Below are 21,120 nucleotides of genomic sequence, written 5' to 3' on the forward strand. Positions count from 1 at the left end.
GCAGGGTTATCTGCAGAGGCAGCAGCAACCGAAGTGACAGGTTCTGTAATCACACAGGCTTTCTGCCGAGGAGTCCACCACCAGCAGCTGTTGGTGTTTCAGTAACGCTGGCTTTGGCAAAGCCGTGAGCAGACTTTTTATTTTTCAAACGGCACATTTGTCAAGAAGGCCCTGTATGTGTTCTGAAGAAAACTGTACAATTATTAGATAATTAAAGTGTCTCTGCAAAAGTGACTTCGCACCACACCAGAGTCCGGTCCCTCTCTGCCTGTGACCCCCACTTTGTGCCCGAGCTGGTCAGAACGTGTGAGCATGCTGCTCACGCCCATGAACGTCCCCGTCTCAGGAGCTGATGAGGCTCTCTTCTTTTGGCTGATGGAGACCACAAAACTCCTGGATTCCTGGAAAACAAGATGCAGGCAGAGCATCAGGACGGCTCCCCAGTGCCCTACGCAGCAGGGCCGGCCCGGGTGCGTCTAGACTGCGGTGGAATCCCCAGATGGCTAAATTCCCTAAAATGCCCCATTTCTGTTGATGCCCTGAATTTTCAAAGTGACACTCCCCATCTGTGGTTCTAAAGGCCAACTGGAGGCCTTTCCTTGATCCGTTCTGCAGGTCAAGAAGCCCAGGAGGCTGTCAATCAACCTTGACACCATTTCAGTAGACAGAGAGGCCAGTGCAAGCCTCAGCCCTCCACCCTCCTCTGCTGACGCCTGTGCTGTGCACACGAGGCCTCGGAGCACTGCCCGCCGGCGGAATCAGGCCTGCACGTGGGTGTGGTTCGGCTCATGAGGCTTTGTTTTTTGTTTTCTTAATTTTCTTTTTACAGCTTTACTGAGATATATTTCCTATGCCATAAAATTCAGCCTCACGGTGTCTTTTATACTATGACTAGGTTCACAGCATTGACGTCCTCAAAGACTTCTAGACTCCCGGCTTCCTGGGCTGAGGGAGACCCTCTCCAGGTCATCCCAGAGGCCACGATGCCTACGGTCCCAGCCGAGGCTGCACGGCAGTGACCATTTATGATCCTGAAGGGGATCTGCTCACACTCAGCCTGCGCTGCTCACTGCTGTCACTTTCTGGCTCTACAGCCATCTGGCTCCACGAGACTCACAGAAACACTTACTCTGAATTATACTTCTGTAGGCTAATGTGGCTGGTGAGTCCGGCGCATCAGTCAAAAAAGACCGTCCTTCATCACAACTCTTACCTTAGAGAAATAAATGAAAGAAAATTAAATCCCTAAAGAAAACAAAGTGTCCATATGACCTTGGGGCTCTTCCTGTGCCTGTGACATTAAGATCTTACACCTACCGCCTTCGCAGGGAACAAAGCCAAGGGGAATGTCAGTGGTCTCGGACCTCACCTGCCTCTCTTCCATCCAGCAGGGACCCTGGCTAGCATTCCACCATGGCTGTGACCCTCACCTGGCCAGTGGTGTTCGGTGTGTGTGCCAACACATCATCAGTGTGGGGTATGGAGGGCCCAGGGCCCCACAAAGAACAGACTCAGCAGCTCCTGAGTGGGCCCAAGAAACTACATTTTAAAAAATTAGTGTTTTAAAATTTCTATTAATGTTAGAGAGAGAGACATAGAGACAGAAACATCGATTTGTTGTTCCACTCTGTGTACTTATTGGTTGATTCTTTTTTTTTTTTTTTTACAGAGACAGAGAGAGAGTCAGAGAGAGGGATAGACAGGGACAGACAGGAACGGAGAGATGAGAAGCATCAATTATTAGTTTTTCGTTGCACATTGCAACACCTTAGTTGTTCATTGATTGCTTTCTCATATGTGCCTTGACCGCGGGCCTTCAGCAGAATGAGTAACCCCTTGCTTGAGCCAGTGACCTTGGGTCCAAGCTGGTGAGATTTGCTCAAACCAGATGAGCCCGTGCTCTAGCTGGTGACCTCGGGGTCTCGAACCTGGGTCCTCGGCATCCCAGTCCGACGCTCTATCCACTGAACCACCGCCTGGTCAGGCTATTGGTTGATTCTTATATGTACCCTGACTGGGGATCAAGCCCACAACCCTGGTTTATTGGGATGACATTCTAACCCACTGAGCTACCCAGCCAGGACATAATTAGTCCTTCTGAGTAAAATATAATGAATGCACATGGTAAAAAAAAGTATGGAATACAAACTGTTACACCCTGAAAGGTGAGTCCAAAGAGGCTACCAGTGTTTCAGATCATATGTGCACATACAGGTGGCGCATACATGCACATACACACCCATATACTTTTAAAGAAATGAATGGGAGCACACAACACACATGCGCTGCCCACTGCCATTTTCATATGTGACTGCATCTTGGAGGTCATTCCACATCGGTATTGATCCATCTGCTAATCTCTCACCAAACTGTCCACTCCTGTGGACATGCAGCTGGTCTCTAGGACCACACGCAAACCCCGTGTCCAGGTGAGCAGGATGCAGGGTGCCCGCCCCAGTGGCGTGCGTGTCTGCGCCTCCTCCCCCTGCCCTGCCCAGCCCAGTCCTGGGGGAGCCCCGTGCTCAGCTTCTCTGTCCCTGCCCCCCCGAGGCTGAGCACTGCTGGAGAGGGGGAGCAGGGGGTTCCACTACCCACAGCTGCTCCCACCTGCTGAGGCCAGCTGTGGAGCGGTCATGCCCTGGACGCCCCTAACGCACTGCCCCATGGCACAGGGAAGGGAAGGGCAGGAGCCCAGGGTGTGCGGGGATGCAGAAGTAGAGCTACCCGGGACGCGGGGCAGGCGCTAGGGAAGCCCCTGAGTTCACGGAGCAGGACTAGGCCTGGGAAGTACAGGTCCCAGAAAGGTCTCCTCGGGGTCCCTGTTCCTTTCCTGGGGCTTCCCTGCAGCGGCATCTCCCCGATCTCCACTCCACTCTGCCTGCCCCTCCTCCCTGAGGTCCTCTGCTCCCTCGGCGACCTGCCCGCAAGTTTCTCTCAGCTGGGGTGGGCCCTGCGGCCAGTGCCTATGTGTGAAGGCCTCACTCTGCCATGGAATTGGGGCACCCACTCACCCACCTATGTACGGGTCCAGAGGCACTTTGCCCAGGAGGGGGATCTTCAGATCCTGGCACATGACCTCCGCACCCCCAGTCGTTGGCGGGAAGATCTGAGACTCTTTCTGTGAGGAGAATTAAATGGGGGAAGAATCATGACTTTGTTCAGAATCCTAAGACTGGACCACGTCTTACAGGAACTTTTCAGAAACGTTTGTTTTGAATGTGGAAAACTACCCAGAAGAATTTCTGTTGAGTCAGCCGCAGAGGATTTTAGCTGTGATCCCAGTTCTGGGAACAGTGAGGAAAGCAGAACCAGTTTCACAGGAACCCGCCCATTCCTTCCCGCTGGTGACGGGGCAGCGGGGCCGCCGGACCATTGGGCGCATGCTCACCTTACACTGCGGGCAGACGAAGCCGCTCATGTTCTCCACCACCCCAATGATGGGCAGCTTCACCTTGTGACAGAAGCTGATTTCTTTCCGGACATCCTGGAGGGACACCTCCTGCCAGGGGTCAAAGACCAGTTGTTTCAAAGTCAAAGTGCAAGAAAGAATGTTGGTGTGGTCGAGGGACGGCTGCAGTGCAGCAGATTGCCATTCTATAGCTTTAGAGATGTGTGCCATGTATTCAGTGAGTACTTATTTAGTGCTGACCACGTGCTAGAACCTGTCTGGGCGCTATTTCTTTCCCACAGACCCTGAAAGGATAAACCTAAATGGTCAACTATCAAACATACAATGAATCTACAGAAAAGTGACCTTTTAACCTATCTCAATGTCTACTTTCTTGTCAATATATTACGCCAAGCCAAAGTGCGCAGTTTTTTAGGTAAGGTGCCGGATGTGAAGGGCTCTGAGAAAGTGTGTCCCTAGCCTGCAGTCTCATTTCCAGAGTTCTATACAAAGGACACGTGCATGTGGAGCGTGCCCCACGGCTTCCCGGGAAGGGTCAGCACCTGCTCAGTCTGTCTCCGCTTCGCCAACCCCAGGGGGACTCCATGTTTCCGTTCACAACAAATATGGTGTAGGAGAAGCCATCTTTGTGACAAGCAGATTTTTGTTGTTGTTTCTTAATAGACTATTTTTAAAGCAGCTATGTTCACAGCAAAACTGAGTGTAAAGTACAAAGACTTCTCACAAGCCCCTGCCTCCCCTTCCACACATGGAAAACCTTCCCCACCATCGGCACCCCAAGTGGTCCATCCCAGCTAGACTGTTTTCATTGTAGGTTATTTCACTGGGACCCATTCTTGCTAGATGCCCCCAATATCTCTCCACAGGGAGCCAGAATGATCTCACAGGAGTCCTGTCACACCGCTGACGGAGCATCGGGCGCGTGCCCGTGTGCCCGGCACCCGCGTTCCTCAGTGAACCACGTGGCCCACGAGGGAGGAGCAGTCTGCTGTACTGCCCGGGACCGGCCCAGTGCCTGCACGTAGCACATGCTCAGTGAGGGCCTGGCGGAGGATGTGGGGCCATGCTGACCGACTCAGAGGCAGACTGCACTAACTCCTCTTCATTGTGCTTTCTTAGGAGTAAAGGAGAACACTGTGAAGAGGACCACCTGCTGGTTTCTTGGGACCCCATAAGATCGATGGCAATAAAATAAGGCACAGCACAGACCTGAATGCGTTTACTGCCCACCGGACGCTCAGTCTGGGTTCAGCACAGCCCTGTGGCACAGCCTGCGTGCGGCTGGGACACAAGGAGCTGGCGAGGACCACAGAGGGGCCAGGACCACGGCAGCTTATCCAGAAACGCCCTCCTGCACCCCAGGCTGGGTCTGTGGACAGCCAGGGAGGGCTCCTGAGCGAAGAGGCCCTGCACGCTGTGGGGGCCGATGCATGAGCAGGCAAGGTGACGTGACCGTGAGGACAATCGGAATTACAACAGTACCAGTGGTCTTGCCGGCTTTGTGAGGGGAAACTGAAAAGGCAATTCTGAACCGTCACTGGACCAAAAAACCCAACTGTGGAATGCTTATATGTCAACTGAAAATGCCCGGACCACAGATAAACACAGTTTCTGCAGCTACAAGTCAGGGTCTGCCTGTTCCGAAGAGCAGCCTGGAGTCCAGACTCTCACGGGCCCAGCAGCGGGAACCTTCCCGGGGGCACAGTTGGGCCCGGACGTCCGGCTCACCTGCGGGGTGGTGATTATCACCGCCCCATCGATGTGTGCCGCGGCCAGGTACTGCACGGCCGAGAGGTGCTCGTCCGACGTCCCGGGCGGGGTGTCCACGATGAGGTAGTCAACCTCGCCCCAGTCCACGTCGCGAAGGAACTGCTTGATCATGCCTGGAAGGAGGAACTTGCACTGAGGCCTGGTTTCTCTTCTCCCGTTACTGTACACAGGGCCCTTTACAGAAACAGTTTGTGATCTTCATGTACATTGGTCTATATACTCTGAGCCAGTGGTATCTAGCAATGTCTGGTTGCCACGACCAGGGAGGGGGCACCACTGGCCTCCAGCGCACAGAGGCTAGGGGGGCCCTGACACCATGCTGGAGAGCACAGTCCACCCCTCTTATTCCGGCCTTAGTGCCAGGTTTGAGGAACCCTGCTCTATATGACACTTTGGTATGGTCAGCCTAAGACTCAGTACCCAACCAACCTGGTATCAATTTTACCTCACATACGTCTCTCTCTGACACAAAAAAGCCGCTACAAAACCACCATACAAATAATTTCAGGGTTATATAGGTTCTCAGGAGAAAAAGAACAGCCTATAATAGATATTAAAATGTATAAGGTCCTGGCTGATTGGCTCAGTGGTAGAGCACTGGCCCAGCATGTGGATGTCTCGGGGTTGATTCCCAGTCAGGATGCACAGGAGAAGTGACCATCTGCTCTCCACCCCTCCCCTCCATCTCTCTCCTCCTCTCCTCCTGAAGCCATGGCTCCATTAGAGCGAGTTGGCCCTGGGCACTGAGGATGGCTTTGTGGTCTCCACCTCAGGTGATTAAAAATGGCTCCAGACCTTGGGCTTGCCAGGTGGACCCTGGTTAGGGTGCATGCGGGGGTCTGTCTCTGCCTCCCTTCCTCTCACTAAAAAATTTTAAAAACATGTATAAAACAAAAATTGGTATTTCTATCAGCAACTGGCTGCGCCGTGAAGAAGGAGGCGACCGGATGGTTGACAACACCGCCCTGCAGAGCCTGCAGGATGGGCGCTGCTGCCCCGACGGCACGGGTGCGGGCCCGGGGGACACCCAGAGCGGCGCTGCGCTTGGGAGAACGTGACGAAAGGCGGAAAGCAGGTGGCAAACCATTTTTCTTCGGTCCTCTCCAGATAACAGCGTCATCGGGGCTGCTGAGTAAGAAGCCCACCGACATCACCCCCAGGTTGTCTTCCAGGAACTGCAGAGAATGAGGCAAGAAACATCTTACTTAAAGACACGACACAAGGACCTCCCTGTGTCTTTTCTGGCTGGAAAAACCATTCTGGGGACAGTATTACTGTGTCATCAATGACTATGTGTTCACTCTTTGAATCCTCAAATCATTTCTGGGGGGAAAAAAAGTGAACCTATTGGGAGGACTGGAAGAGGCCATTGGACAGCCTTCAATTAAATGCCAGTCAACGTGGCTGAAATACACAAGCATCATGTCCTTAACTGGCTGCACCGGGCTGGCGAATGATGGCCCCGGGGCCAAATCTGGCCCATCACCTGTGTTTTGTGCATCGTTTTATTGGAATACAGCCATGGTCACTCATTTACATGCTACTCCTTTTGAGGTACAATGATGGAGAGTGTATGGCCCCCAAGTGAAAATATTTACTGTCTGACCCTTTACAGAAACGGTTTGCCATTCACCGGCCTTAAATACCACCCTGTGCCTAGAGTAGTGCTGCCAACCCATCACATACACATTACGCACACGGGACCCAGAATTCACGACCTTGAAAATAAGGCGAAAACTCACCACTGGAGACCAGCCCGAGCCACTCTGGTGAACCTGTGTGAACATGGGCACCGAGATTCATCTGTGAATTCTGCGCTGGTCACACTTGCACGGATAAACTTTACTCAGTAATAAGACAGTTTTACGTAATATAATTCGTCTAAAATACTACTAAATTCTTAAGAGAGATGAACAGCTGGGGGGACGGTTAAAAGAAGCTGTGAGTCAGTACCATTTTCCCACCAAATCGGGTTATTCTGAAACTGCTTAGACATTTAGTCAGGGAACCGAAGCTGCCGGAGTTCCGATATAATCTGGGGTCTGCGGTAATTTCAAAGAGACGGAAACTGGGTGCGGGGTTATTGAGAAATGCACGTAATCGGGAGCAGTGAGGTGGCCTGCAGAAGTCTGGGAGTGAAGAGCGTACCTTCACTGAGCCAGGGGATACAGCGCCTGCCCCGGGCGCCCGCCCCCACGTCAGCCCTGGTCCACTGGCCCCAGGGGCAGGAACTGGGGGAGGGTCTCAGTGACAAGCTCACTGGAGCTACTTCCACATTCAGCCTCCTTCATGGCTGTTAGATAGCCAGGGTTCCACTTCGCATCGCCTCTGTTGTGAAGCTAGAACTTAAGTAGCTTTCAATTACCTATCAATCAGAAATCAGAGCAACGCAGGAGCCAAAACAGAAAGTCTGGTTTTCTTAATGAAGCCTTACTTTTTAAGAGACTGTAGCTCTACTGAGATATAATTCACATACTGTACAATTCACCTATTTAAAGAGTACAATTCAATGGTTTTCAGGATAGGCACGCAATCGTACATCCAACCAGCATTTTTGAAAATTTTCATTACTCCGACAGCCTACCCTGCAGCTCTGTCACCCCACATGTCCCTACAGAACTAGGGGACCATAGATCTACTCTCTCCCTATACATGAGCCTGTTTCAGACATTTCACAGAAATGCAATTATATAATATGTAGTCCTTTGTGTTGGGCTTTGAAATCTCTCTGTCTCTTTCCTTTTTTAAAAACAAATCACTCATTCCTACTTATCCTTGCTCTTTAAGTTGCTGGTCTTAAGAAAGGGGTAAATGTGATGACCCAACAGTGTAGGAGAAGAAAATGGTGATTACCGTATTTCCCCATGTATAAGACGCACCCTTTCTTGAAAAATTTGGGGTCTAAAAACTGGGTGCATCTTATACAGTGGTTGTACAAGTGAGGCATTTCAAATGCCATAAATGGAACTGAGGATGAGGCAATATATGAAGACAGTGATTCATCATCAGACACAGATGAGGACAAGCTAATGGACGGGAGTTTTGATCATGATAAGGAGTTGTATAAATTTTATGATGAATAAAACACAAGTTCAATAACTTTATGTAATACATTTTTTTTCAAATTTCGGGCCGTAAAATTAAGGTGGATCTTATACATGGGAGGGTCTTATACATGGGGAAATATGGTATATTTTATCTCACCATTTAAAAGGTTCAATTTTTATAAAATACGTAGGCACTGGTACAGTTAGTATATGCATTTAACTTATAAGTAAATAAGTGTACACCATACTGTGGCGGTGTGCTACAAGGCTAGTTTAGTTTCTCAAGGGCATGTGGTTGCCGATGTCTGATCTGCTGCTTGACCTTAGCCCTGCACGGCCTCATACCCTTCCCAGCACCATGAGAAGCAAACCTCAAGCCCTGGGCAGAGCCCATGGGGACCGGCCCCCTTTGTCTCTGGTTACTACTCTCCAGCCCGCACGCCCCCCAGCCTGCGCCTGTGCCTGCGCCACTGGCCAGTCTGCGGAGGAAATGAGGACTCTCTGCCTCAGGGCTCTTGCACTTGCTCCCTCAGCCAAGAGGGTCTTCCGGGCTTTCTGCAGCAGGTGCTCTGACCACCCCTCCCAAAGAGCTGCTCCCCGTGCCTGCCTGCTCCACCGTGTCTGTCCCTTCCCCGGCTTTAGTTGCCTATTATCTATCACCTGCCCCCTCCCATGAGGCAGGGTCTTTACCTGCCCTGCTCACCACTGTACCCCAGCACCCAGAATACCGCCAGCACTTCACTAAAGAAAGAACCAACCTGCCAGCCCTGGAACGGCCTCGCCCTCCAGCCAGATTCGGTGCACCCCCCCGCCCCCACCCCAGGGAACCCTTCCTGGGATGGCTTCCTGCCACTCGAAGGAGAGACCAGCACCTGCGGACTGCTGTGGCCCCGCCCCACCCGTTACTGGCCTGCTTCAGTCTCAGTTCCCCAGAGGTGACCACAGGGCAGAAACATTCCCTGGCTTCCAGCACACAAACCCCCGCCAGCCTGGGTCTAGCTTTCCCAGTCAGAGCTGTTTCCGTGTCTTACTTCTGCATTTCACTTGCTGTTTCCCTTCTCCTCTGAGAAGGCACTGAAACCAACACTTCTTGAAAGGTTTGGATGAACTTTATCTATAATCCCACCCCCTTCTGTACAGTTGTTAAAATAGACAGATGGATCAGCACCCGTTTACCTGGTTTCATCGTGTCCATGTGAACACGCATGGGCTCTGCGAACCCCTCGTGTAGGCGGAATAGTTCAGCGCTACAGTTTGCCATAAAACACTTTCCTGCATTTTGTAAGGCAGCTCTTACCTGTTCTCCTTCCAATCCCATTATTTTGGGAATCGATGGCCCGCATATATCGATGTCCAGGAGAGCTACCTGGGGAACAAGAAGAGACCAAAGCAATAACGTAACTGAATACACAATCTGGCACGTACAGTTGGGAGGGACAGGGTTCGAGGAAAAGGAGGGTGGGGAGAAAAAGAAAAGAGCTGGTCAGACACAGACCAAGCAGAATCTCATGAGGAAGAGTCGTAACATTTATCTTCCTAATCACGAAAACACAGTCTAAGACTCCCAAAGAGAACTTGGCAAAGTACGCCAACACTAACTCCCATTCTCCCCGCCCCCACCTGGCTCCGGACGATCCTGTGGACAGGGGTGTCAGGTCACCTGGACATTCAGGTCTCCGCACTGTTTATCTGGCCCTTACCACGAGCCTGGGGGATGGGCATCATTATCTCTGCTATACAGAGGAGGAAACTGAGGTTCAGAGGGGCCCAGTGACCTGCTCAATGAGCAAAAAAACAGAGGTGGGACATAAATCGAGGTCTCCCGACTCCAACGCCAAGGCTCTTTCCACGACTCCACGGGGCTAGGCGAGGAGCCGCGCTCTGACCAAACCCCGTTTTTGTTTTCCTGTGACCCTGGGAGTTAGTGATAGCTTCGTCTCAGCTTCCAGAAAAGAAACTGAAAATAAGAAGGGAATCTAGGGACAAGTGCAGCCTCGGATGACTTCTTCCACCCCAAACACCCTGCTTTCCCCGTGTGATAAACAAGGTCTGAAACGGCCTTCAGGAACTCTCGGAAAAGCCAGCTAGTATTCATCTTGAAAGCTCTGATGTCTTCAGTGCAAAGTGCAGCATCTCTGGGTAACTTTTTAACTTGCCCCAAATTTGCTTCTTGCTTCCCTCTTCAAGCCTGGCAGCAAACCCCAACCTCCTACTTCCTCACATGCTCTCAGACCCTGGTCAGGAAAACTCTTCACACATTGGATCAGTCGTTTACCTCCCGCGCCCTCTGCTGGACTACGCGAGGAGTGCAACAGAATGACCACCTGGCTGCCTGACTCCCTTGGCCAGATGAGGGTTAACGACCCACGAACATTGTACATCACAACCTCATGATTTAGGAAATCATAATAACCTGACTGGTGCTGGCGCAGTGGATAAAGCATTGACCTGGGACGCTAAGTCTCAGGTTTAAAACTCTGAGGTCGCTGGCATGAGTGAGGGTTCACCAGCCTGAGTGCAGGGTCGCCGGCTTGGGTGTGGGATCATTGACGTGATCCCAAGGTCACCGTCTTCAGCAAGGGGTCACTCAGTCTGCTGTAGCCCCCCAGTCAAGGCACATATGAGAAAGCAATCAATGAACAACTAAGGTGCCACAACTATGAGTTGATGCTTCTCCCATCCAAGTATTAACCAGGCCCGACCCTGCTTAGCTTCCGAGATCAGACGAGATCGGGCGCGTTCAGGGTGGTATGGCCGTAGACTGAGTTGATGCTTCTCATCTCCCCCTTCCTGCATCTCTCTCAGAAATAAAAAAAAAAAAAAAAGAAAAAGAAAAAAGAAATCACACCATCACAACACTAACAGACTTTCACCAGTACTCTGGTTTCTTGCCTGTTCTCCACGTGTTTTGGAACAATTTAGTCAGTTTCCTTTTGAAGCATTAAACTCCCCACAACCACGGGAGTGAACCGTGAGTGAAATGCTGTAAGGAGGCGAGAAACAACTGCTTACATACTCCTGTGGCGGTGCCCGAACGCTGTGACCCACTCCTGCTGTCCAGCTCTCCAGACTGGCCCTGTGTCCTGTCCCCTCCCAACTCCCTGTGGATCCTCTCACTATCCCCAACATCCACCCAATTTAGTTCACTTTCTGCTCAAGTTAAGCCAGAGAACCCCGGCTGAGAGAAATGTGCCTGCAGCCTCCATCCGTATGGGGCCTCTGTGGAAGGTGCTGGAAGCCTGAGGGGAAGAGGAAGCCCTGCGATCTCCCACAGTGTGGAGGGTGCCGCAGTGCTGTCGGCATCCGAACTTCTCCTGAGGAAGAGGCCGTGGGCCGTGGGGCCTACTTCTCACTCTTGGCACTCAGGCCGCCACCTCGCCCAGCCGCGCCCGCCTGAGCCTCTCAGCTGGGAAACTGGTGTTTCAGGGGGCAGGCAGGGCCCTTCCAGCCTTAACCCATGGACCCCGGAGACGGGCCTAACAACCCTGCAGTCCTGAAGCACCTGGCATGGACTTTCAATAACAGAGTTCATCTTTTAGATCAGTGGTCCCCAACCCCCGGGCCAGTACAGATCCGTGGGCCATTTGGTACCGGTCCGCAGATAAAGAATAAATAACTTACATTATTTCCATTTTATTTATATTTAAGTCTGAATGATGTTTTATTTTTTAAAAATGACCAGATTCTGGCCCTGGCCAGTTGGCTCAGCGGTAGAGCATCGGCCTGGCGTGCGGGGGACCCGGGTTCGATTCCCGGCCAGGGCACATAGGAGAAGCGCCCATTTGCTTCTCCACCCTACCCCCCTCCTTCCTCTCTGTCTCTCTCTTCCCCTCCCGCAGCCAAGGCTCCATTGGAGCAAAGATGGCCCGGGCGCTGAGGATGGCTCCTTGGCCTCTGCCCCAGGCGCTGGAGTGGCTCTGGTCACGGCAGAGCTACGACCCAGAGGAGCAGAGCATCGCCCCCTGGTGGGCAGAGCTTTGCCCCTGGTGGGCGTGCCGGGTGGATCCCGGTCGGGCGCATGCGGGAGTCTGTCTGACTGTCTCTCCCTGTTTCCAGCTTCAGAAAAATACAAAAAAAAAAAAAAAAAGACCAGATTCCCTCTGTTACATCCGTCTAAGACTCACTCTTGATGCTTGTCTCGGTCACGTGAAACATTTATCCGTCCCACCCTAAAGGCCGGTCCATGAAAATATTTTCTGACATTAAACCAGTCCATGGCCCAAAGAAGGTTGGGGACCACTGTTTCAGATCACAAGGCAAGTGAGCATGTGTGGAAGCTGGTGACTTGTGGTGAAAGTATGGCATGTGATTCTTTGATGTTAAAGGTTAGGCTCCTCCGCCTCCGTTCACCACAAACTCACATTTCCTGGCTTGCCTGTGATGAGTCAGGAGTGTTTCCCAATCCTGCAGCCTCTAATTCAACGCCTTTTGCAAACGAGCTGTTGGATACCCTCCTGCCTTGAGCGCTGACACGACAGCCGTACCCAGACTGAGAGAAGGCACGGGATGCTTCCCACCATCCTGACGAGTTCAGGGCAGGGAGGAATGTGCGCGACTGGACCGTCGCCTACAAGACCCTGAGCCACCACTGCGCACCTTTTGAGACAGTGATGTTTTCAGCGACAAGGGGGTCTGCTGGGGAAAGTACATTTTCCTGAGTGCTGATATTTTTTTAAAGGACCGCTACATAAAGAAATTCAGCTTATCTAGCCTGACCTGTGGTGGCACAGCAGATCAAGCGTCGGCCTGGAACGCTGATGTTGCCGGTTTGAAACTCCAGGCTTGCTGGGTCAAGACACGTGCAAAATGCAACTACAAGTTGATGCTTTCTGCTCCTCCTCCTCTCCCTGCCTTTCCTTCTCTCTAAAATCAATAGATATAACCTTAAAAAGAAATAATAAAGAAATTCAGGATATCTAGCCATATTCCCATACCAGATGGTGTGTTTCCTTCAATACACAGCAAAGTCCAGATGTGGGTGCAGTGTGGGGACTACTGAACATAACTATAGGGAAGCGCGATCGCATGTAAACAGCTGTTGATCCACAAGTGGTTACATGCATCCGGCCTAGTGAAAGCCCCTCTCCAGACAGCTGCAAAGAATATGCCCAACAGTTTCTAAATGCAACGATTATTCTGGGTAATGTGGACAATCTGAGAAAACTGATTTCTTGGCTAGCCAACTGGCTGATACAAACTTGACCCTCAAATGGCCAGATTGTTGACTGACAGTAGAACAAATCGACAAGTCTATGAACCTGCTCAGCACTGCACTTGTAGGCTACAAACTCATTATCACTGAAGCACAGATGTCATCTCTCCTCCATGTTTCAGGTAGTGGAATAAAGTGATAATAATGATTGCTATCAAGGGCTGTTACTGAGCATTCACTACATGCCAGGTGTTGTGTTCTGTGCTTTACATTTACATGCATCATCTCCCTCAGCCCGAGCCCACTTTACAGACAAGACATCTGAGGCAGAGAGAGCCTGGCAACCTACCCACGGTCCCAGTGTGGGGTGGGCGGGGCTGGGATGTGAACCTGGATAGTGTGACTCCAGAGTCTGTCTTCTTGGCCACCGCCCTAGACGGCACCCCACATGCTCAACTAGAGTGGACTCCTCTCTTCTCCAAAAGTTTGGAGGTCTGCTTCTGACTCCCCAAGCTTGCCCTCATTTGCTCCTTGTCGTTTGCTCCAGCCACTGCCCTATTGTGGACCCTTGGGGCATGCCATGGAGACATGAGCAACACCCTGGCTGACTTCCCATCACCGTCTAACAATCCTCAACCACACACTCGCTGGTGGTCACGGCGGTGCTCCTAATGCACCTGTCTGGCTCTGCCTCATTCTTGGCTCCCTTCCCTGGAGCAGCGCCCCTGTTGGCCTGCCCCCCCAGGTCTGCCCTGGCGGACCCACCTCTGTGCCTTTGCCTCCCCCTCTCATCAGTCCCCATCACAGTCCAGATGCTGCCTTCTCCAAGCCCAGGGGTCCCCCCAGTATAAGCTCCCTTTCCCCAAGCCCCTAGAGCACATTTTGGATGGCAGATAATAGATTCTAGAGAAGCTCACATTAGCCACGTAGGCCAGTGACAGCAGCTCCTCGTGTCAGAAAATGGTGGGAACAGAAATGAGGGAGAAGGTGGAATTCAGAGCCCTAGTGAGTGACAGGAACACCGAGCTCTACAGGTCACCTAGTCCAGCTACTTCACTGCCCCAGAAAGCTGTGGCCTGCCCCAGGTCTCGGTCCTCCCGTTCTTCCCCAGCCGGCACTGGTGCTTCTGGCGTCACAAACCAAACTAGGGCCAGCAAACCGGGGGCCGGCAAGCCAGGGGCCAAATCTAGTCTGCTGCCTTTTATCATACAGTCCACAGGCTAAAAACGGTTATTACATCTTTTTAGAGGGTGGGACAATAAAAAAAGAATACTTTTATGTCATGATATAAAAATTATATGAAATTCAAATTTCAGTAACAATAAAGTTTTATTAGAACACCGCCATGCTCATGGGTTACAGATTGTCTATGGCTGCCTTCATGTGTAAGGGCAGAACTGAACAGCTGCTATAGAAACCATATGGATTGCAAAGCCTAAAATATCTACCATATAAACATATTTATATGTCTATATTCCACAGAAGTAGATATTCCACAGAGGCCCCAGTAAGGATGGAGGCTGCAGGCACATTTCTCTCAGCTGGGGTTCTCTGGCTTAACTTGAGCAGAAAGTGAACTAATTGGGTGGATGTTGGGGATAGTGAGAGGATCCACAGGGAGTTGGGAGGGGACAGGACACAGGGCCAGTCTGGAGAGCTGGACAGGAGTGGGTCAGAGGCTCTTCATATAAAATATTTGCCAATCCCTGAAGCAATCTCTAATTCTGTAATCCAATGATTTTAAAAATGTATTTCTGGAGTTCTTGGATACTGGTGAGGTGTGTGTCAGGGGCCTCAGGGTGAGGTGTGTGTGTGTGTGTGTGTGAGTGTGTGTGAGTGTGTGTGTGTGTGTGTGTGTGTATTGAGGGCATATCAGAATGGTGGCCTTGATCCCTCCTGCCCACTGTAGCTGGTTTTGTTGTTGTTTTTTGTGTGTGGAGGAAATGAGGTCTTTACCATATTAAGATCTTGGGTTGCTAGGGCACACTGAGGTAGAATGGTTTATTGCACACAGGTAGAAAGTACTGAACTGTATCCAGTTTTCAGAGTTTTAAGGTCTACTGGGCAGTATGCAGCAGTTTTGAAATTTCAATATTGAATGTCCCTCTATAGTCCCTTCTAGCACTATCTTACTTTTTTAAAAGTCAAATGAAAGTAAAGGGCCAGCATCAATGAGGAAGAAAGGAAACTTGAAGCGAAAGTGGTAGCCCTCATAGATGGAAATAACTTTCAGTATTCAAAAGGGTAGAAAAGTAATTTTCAGAAATAAAATAATGCATGAAAGAGGCACACACACAGTCTACAGGAGGACTGAAATGGTAGGAAATGGCTTTTAACACGAACAAAACAAAATTGTTCCTATGTGACGCAGAATTTAGTGATGTATGTTACTTCCGCAGGCCTCAAAAAGGGCTCTGATGGAGAAAAGAGCATTGAGTGGACAACTGAAACAGAGAGAGTAGCCAGCCCTCTAACCCAGAGCACACACAGCACCAACACACGAGTCCCCAGCGAGGTCTCTCACCTCAGGGTCAACAAATTGAGCCGCTGGGTTCTAAGAGACACCCGAAACACTCTAGCAGTTCTGATTTGCACTGGTTTCTTTTACTGAAATTTTTAGCAAAATTTCATTCTGGAAACAATAAAGTGGAATGTGTTAAAAAAACAAACAAACCCAAAACCGAAAACCATAACAATTATGGTTTTATTAGTTATAAAATAAAGTGAATATTGGGATTCTTTTCTAAAGTCAATGAAAAAGTACCATGAGTCCCAATGAGTAGCCTGATGTATTTTAAAAATTATGGGTACTGCAAATTTCCATTGGACCTTCTGGTAAAAGTAGTTTTTTCTTCCTTGCTCTACCAGACCTCTTACTAAGGCCGAGATCCAGAGAGCCGCACTGGGTAGCTGGGAGTTTTCCTGCTCATCTGTGTACCTGGGCATAAGTTAGTGGACTAATACAGCAGTCAGCAAATACTGTTTCAAGGGCCAAATAGAAAATATTTTAGACTTTGTGGAAAAAATTAAGGAAAACATATAGGCAGTTATGTAACAATTTAAAAGCAACCATTTAAAAAAACCCACCAAAATAACAAAATAATAAAAAATCAGAATAAAAGCAGCCATTTATAAAAGTAAAAATCATTCTTAGCTCATAGGTCATATAAAGACAAGCAATGGGCTGAGTTTGCTCATGAGGTATAGTTTGTAGACCTCTGGCCTTGAAAAAGGCAGAAAGGGGCTAATAGAAGTCTAAACTTAACATAATAAATAATCAGCATGCCAACAGAAATGTACACCTGCTATCCATATATATATATATATATATATATATATATATATATATATATATATATTTTTTTTTTTGTGGGGGGTGTCAGAGACAGAGAAAGACAGGAATAGACAGACAGGAAGGGAGAGAGATGAGAAGCATCAGTTCTTCATGCGGCTCCTTAGTTGTTCAATGATTGCTTTCTCAAATGTGCCTTGATGGGGGGGGGGAGCTACAGCAGAGCGAGTGACCCCTTGCTCAAGCCATGACCTTGGGCTCAAGTCAGAGACCTTGGGCTTCAAGCCAGCAACCATGGGGTCATGTCTATGATCCCATGCTCAAGCCAGCGACTTTGGATTTCGAACCTGGGTCCTCTGCGTCACAGTCCAATGCTCTATCTACTGTGCCACTGCCTGGTCAGGCCACCTGCTATCCATTTTTAAAACTAGAGCACCCAGTGAAATATTTCCTTTCACTGCTTGACTGCTACGTGTTTCCTCATTCTTTCTGCAGGGACCTAAATTCAGAGAGGCCCATTCAAACTAAGTCTCTACAAGCCATCAAGAACCCTCAGACAGGAGCCTCTCCGTTTTTCCCTGGGTCCCACCTGCGTGTTTTCATCCTCTGCCAGGGCGTGAGCAAGGTGGGCGCTGAACGTGCTCTTCCCAACACCGCCTTTCCCAGACAATACCAGGATTTTGTGTTTCACGGTCTTCATTTTCTCTTTGATTTCCTCTATGGCTGCAAAGAAAGCAATTCAGGTGATGACATCCTCCAACTAAATCCTGCATGTCACTCTTCCAGTGGCCTGAAGGAGCTAAGTCCTCGGGGCTGTTTCAACGGATAGTGAAATACCACCTAGTCAATGGTAGTAGCAAGTGCAACAAAGAAAATAAGGCTACTATCATATCTGTCATTTTCTTACTTATTGGTTTATTTGTCATCCCTTACTAGAATATAAGCTGCACGAGGGTGGGACTTTGTCCTGAAGTGCTCACCACTTTATTCCTGGCTCCAAAACAGAGCTTTGAATATAGTCATAAACCACTTAATAACAGGGATATAGTCTGAGAAATGTGTCATTTGGCAATTTCGTCTTGCAAACATCATAGCACTTACACAGACCTAGACAGTAGAGCCTACTATACACCTAGGCTCTAAGAAATAGCCTATTGCTCCTAGGTTACAAGCCTATACAGCATGTTACTGTATTAAACAACAGGAGATTAAATCAAGCACAAGATAAATGATGTAATCAAAAGATAACCATGAGATGTAGGAGGCAGTTGTCAGTGTAATAGCATACTGTTTTACAGCAAACTTGTTTTTACTAAGTAGAAAGAGTACATTCTAAAATAATGATAAGCATAATATACAGTAATATAGCCCTTTATTATCATTGTCAAGTATTATGTACTGTACATAATTACACGTGCTATATTTTTATGCAGCTGGCAGTGCATAGGTTTGTTTACACCACAAACATGAGGAACGTTTTGCACTGTAAAGTCAGGACAACCACATCACTAGACGACAGGAATTTTTCAGCTCCCTTATAACCTCATGGGACTCCGGTCCTATATGCAGTCCATCGTGCATGACTGTAGTAATGATTTCCAACCTGGGGCACAGCCTACCAGGGGACATATGACAATGTCTGGAAACATTTTTGGTTGTCACAAGGAATGGGTGCTCCTGGAACGTAGTGGCTAGAGGCCGGGGATACTGCTGGATGCCGGGCAATGCTCAGCATGGGCCCCACAACAGACTTGTCCAGCGCTAAATATCAGCCGTGCCCAGGCTGAGAAACAGCAGGCATCTGACAAGTACCTGCCACTGATGGCTTTGGTGCTCTCACTATTTCACCTTACTTCAAAATTTTCAAACAACACCGTGAGGTAACTTTTTCTCCCCGTGACTGATGAGAAAACAGAGGCTCTGAAGGCTTAAGGCTCTTGCTTAAAGGTCAATACTGTTCGTGGGACCCAGGAATCAAACCCAAGTCTCTCTGTGAACTCCTTCAAAATTCTTCTCCCAACCTGCTGCTTTTTAAAGTTCTTTATAGTAGGTTCCCGGAGTCCTCCCCACCCTCTAATTTGACCCTCACAGTGCGTAATATCATTGCTGGGAAGACTTATGGGCTTGATCACTTGTTTACTGCGGGTCTCCCCTCCTGAACTAGCATCCACTAGAGCAGTGACCCCTCCTTTTCGCAGCTATATCCCTAGCTCAGAGCATATATTTCTGTGGGATGAGTGGAAGAATCGCTCCTCAAAAGGGAGAAAATTATTATGTCCAAAGAAAGCCAGCTGACGGAGCCAGGATTTAAGCCGAAACTCTGACTTCCAAGTTTATACCCTATTCCCTCTACTGCTGGCTTCCTCCAGACCAGTCAGTGACTGTCACTCAAACCTCCGGCCGCCCCCTCTACCCATCGGACTTTCTTCCACGCGCCGCTCCTCTTAAGACCCCTTTTGAATGCACGCCAGTCACTGATTCTTAGGCGCCATCGCCATCCTGCCACTTACATTGTTCCTTGCATTTTCCAGGCCTGTCCCTCGGGCCCCGCCCCTGTCACTCATTCCCCAAGTCCCGCCCTTCACCCGGCCGACTTCTCCACGCCCCGCCTCCTCCTAGTCCTGCACCTGTCACTCATCCTTCACGTCTGGTACACTGCGACCGCGCAGTTTTCCCACAAGCCCCACCTCTTCCGGGCCTGTGTCTTTCACTTCCCGTTCAGGCCTCGCCCATTCCTCACCTGGGTCGGGAGCAGCGCCGGCTCCTGAAGCGCACAGCCGTTGGTTGGGGCACCCCTGACATGCTGCCCCTTGGCCCGCCTGGGCGCTGCCGGTTCCGGGACAGTCTGCGTAGAGACAAAATCACAGTAGTTTCTCTCCCTTCAGCTCCACCACACACCTCCACACCCCCTCGCGCTCTTACCGTGCGGCGTCTCCTCCATATTGCCGCCTTCGTAGCCGGAACCTATGCCGTCACCGGAATTCCCCTTTGCGTATTTCCGCCTCGTGGCACCGAATCTGACCCTGAAACCGCGCTAAGTAAATCTCGGACTTGACAGAGCTCTGCGCATGCGCGAACCTTGTGTCTGGAACACAGTATCAGGGACCTCCATGCTGATATGGAAGAATTTAACGATGTAAAATTATTAGCCACTATACACTTTACACTTAGTTGTCCCAAATAAGACCCCCCCCCCGGCCCATTGGTGCACACCCCCCTATACTGGATCCAGTCCAGAGTCTCACCTTGTCTTTTGTCTCTTTAGTCTCTTTTAATCCAGAACAGCCCTCTTCTCTCCCAACTCCGTCTGCCCACGTTTTTTGTCCTTCATGAGATCGATACATTTGAATAGTTTAAGCCAATTGTTTCCTGGAATATCTCAATATCTTTTTTTTTTTTTACAGAGACACAGAGTCAGAGAGAGGGATTGATAGGGACAGACAGACAGTAAAGGAGAGAGATGAGAAGCATCAATCATCAGTTTTTCATTGTGACACCCTAGTTATTCATTGATTGCCTTCTCATGTGCCTTGACAGTGGGCCTTCAGCAGACTGAGTAATCCCTTGCTGGAGCCAGACCTTGAGTCCAAGCTGGTGAGTTTTTTTTGTTTGTTTTTTTTTGCTCAAGCTGGCGACCTCGGGGTCTGGAACCTGGGTCCTCCGCATCCCAGTCCGACGCTCTATCCACTGCGCCACCGCCTGGTCAGGCTCATTATCTTTTTTTGTTTGGCTTTCCCCCACACTTCATTAGATTCAGGTTGAAAGTTGTTTTTTTTTGACAGAGAGGGACAGATAGGAACAGGGGAAGACAGGAAGGGAGAGAGATGAGAAGCATCAATTCTTCCTTGTGGCAACTTAGTTATTAATTGATTGCTTTCTCATATATGTCTTGACGGGGGGCGGGGGGAGCTGCAGCAGAGCAAGTGACCCCTTGCTCAAACCAGCAACCTTGGGCTTCAAGCCAGCGACCTTTGGGCTCAAGCCAACGACCATGGGGTTATGTTTATGATCCCACACTCATGCCAGTGACCCCATGCTCAGGCAGCTGAGCCCCTGCTCAAGCCAGCAACCTCGGGGTTTTGAACCTGGGTCCTCTATGTCCTAGCCCAATGCTCTGTCCACTGTGCCACTGCCTGTTCAGGGTCAGGTTAAAAGTTTTTGACAGAAGATACTTGAGTATCCCAGCAGGAGGGACGTAATACCAATTGATTTCATTGTTGGTGTAAAAAAAAACAACCCAAACAAATGTCAATTGAGTACATTTTAAAGATCTTATTGGCTTTGTCAACCAATGATCTCTGGCGCCAATTGAATGCCAACAGGAATCTCCAATTTGGCGTGCCCTGAAGAAGGAAACATTTCAGTGTAAAAGAGCTCAATTGTGCTACAGCTGCTGTGAGGCAGCCCTGAGGTCAGGCCCCTCTCTCACCTGAGAGCTGAGCTCTGCTCT

At 49.7% G+C, this 21,120-nt stretch overlaps 2 protein-coding genes across 4 annotated transcripts in view; one reads left to right on the plus strand and one right to left on the minus strand.

The window, feature by feature from the left end:
* Nucleotides 1–4,552, plus strand: part of TVP23A (trans-golgi network vesicle protein 23 homolog A) — a 30,656-nt gene extending 26,104 nt beyond the window's left edge. For 2 of the 3 annotated variants that reach the window (XM_066274889.1, XM_066274893.1), the window contains one exon: nt 5–134. The gene's annotated coding sequence lies outside the window, so the exon portion shown is untranslated. Of the gene's footprint in view, nt 1–4; nt 135–4,528 lie in introns of those variants that run through there. The other variant, XM_066274891.1, reaches the window with a different exon arrangement.
* Nucleotides 91–19,641, minus strand: NUBP1 (NUBP iron-sulfur cluster assembly factor 1, cytosolic). Its single transcript, XM_066274888.1, has 11 exons — nt 19,593–19,641; nt 19,411–19,515; nt 17,260–17,393; nt 9,524–9,592; nt 6,922–6,954; nt 6,264–6,354; nt 5,138–5,292; nt 3,389–3,499; nt 3,016–3,118; nt 1,130–1,213; nt 91–401 (listed from the first exon to the last, which is right to left on the minus strand). Exons 1-11 carry the CDS (start codon nt 19,609–19,611, stop codon nt 343–345), a joined length of 963 nt encoding a protein of 320 aa, XP_066130985.1. The 5' UTR covers nt 19,612–19,641; the 3' UTR covers nt 91–342.
* Between the last annotated feature and the right edge of the window lie 1,479 nt (nt 19,642–21,120).

This window comes from Saccopteryx bilineata, chromosome 4 (assembly GCF_036850765.1).
Source record: "Saccopteryx bilineata isolate mSacBil1 chromosome 4, mSacBil1_pri_phased_curated, whole genome shotgun sequence".
Taxonomy (NCBI): Eukaryota; Metazoa; Chordata; class Mammalia; order Chiroptera; family Emballonuridae; genus Saccopteryx; species Saccopteryx bilineata.

Excerpts from the sequence above, each read along its gene's own strand:
- NUBP1 (XM_066274888.1), bottom strand. Across the intron at positions 17,394-19,410 it reads CGGCGCTGCTCCCGACCCAG|CCATAGAGGAAATCAAAGAG; the intron begins GTGAGGAATGGG and ends CTTTCTTTGCAG. Across the intron at positions 6,355-6,921 it reads GCTCGGGCTGGTCTCCAGTG|TTCCTGGAAGACAACCTGGG; the intron begins GTGAGTTTTCGC and ends CATTCTCTGCAG.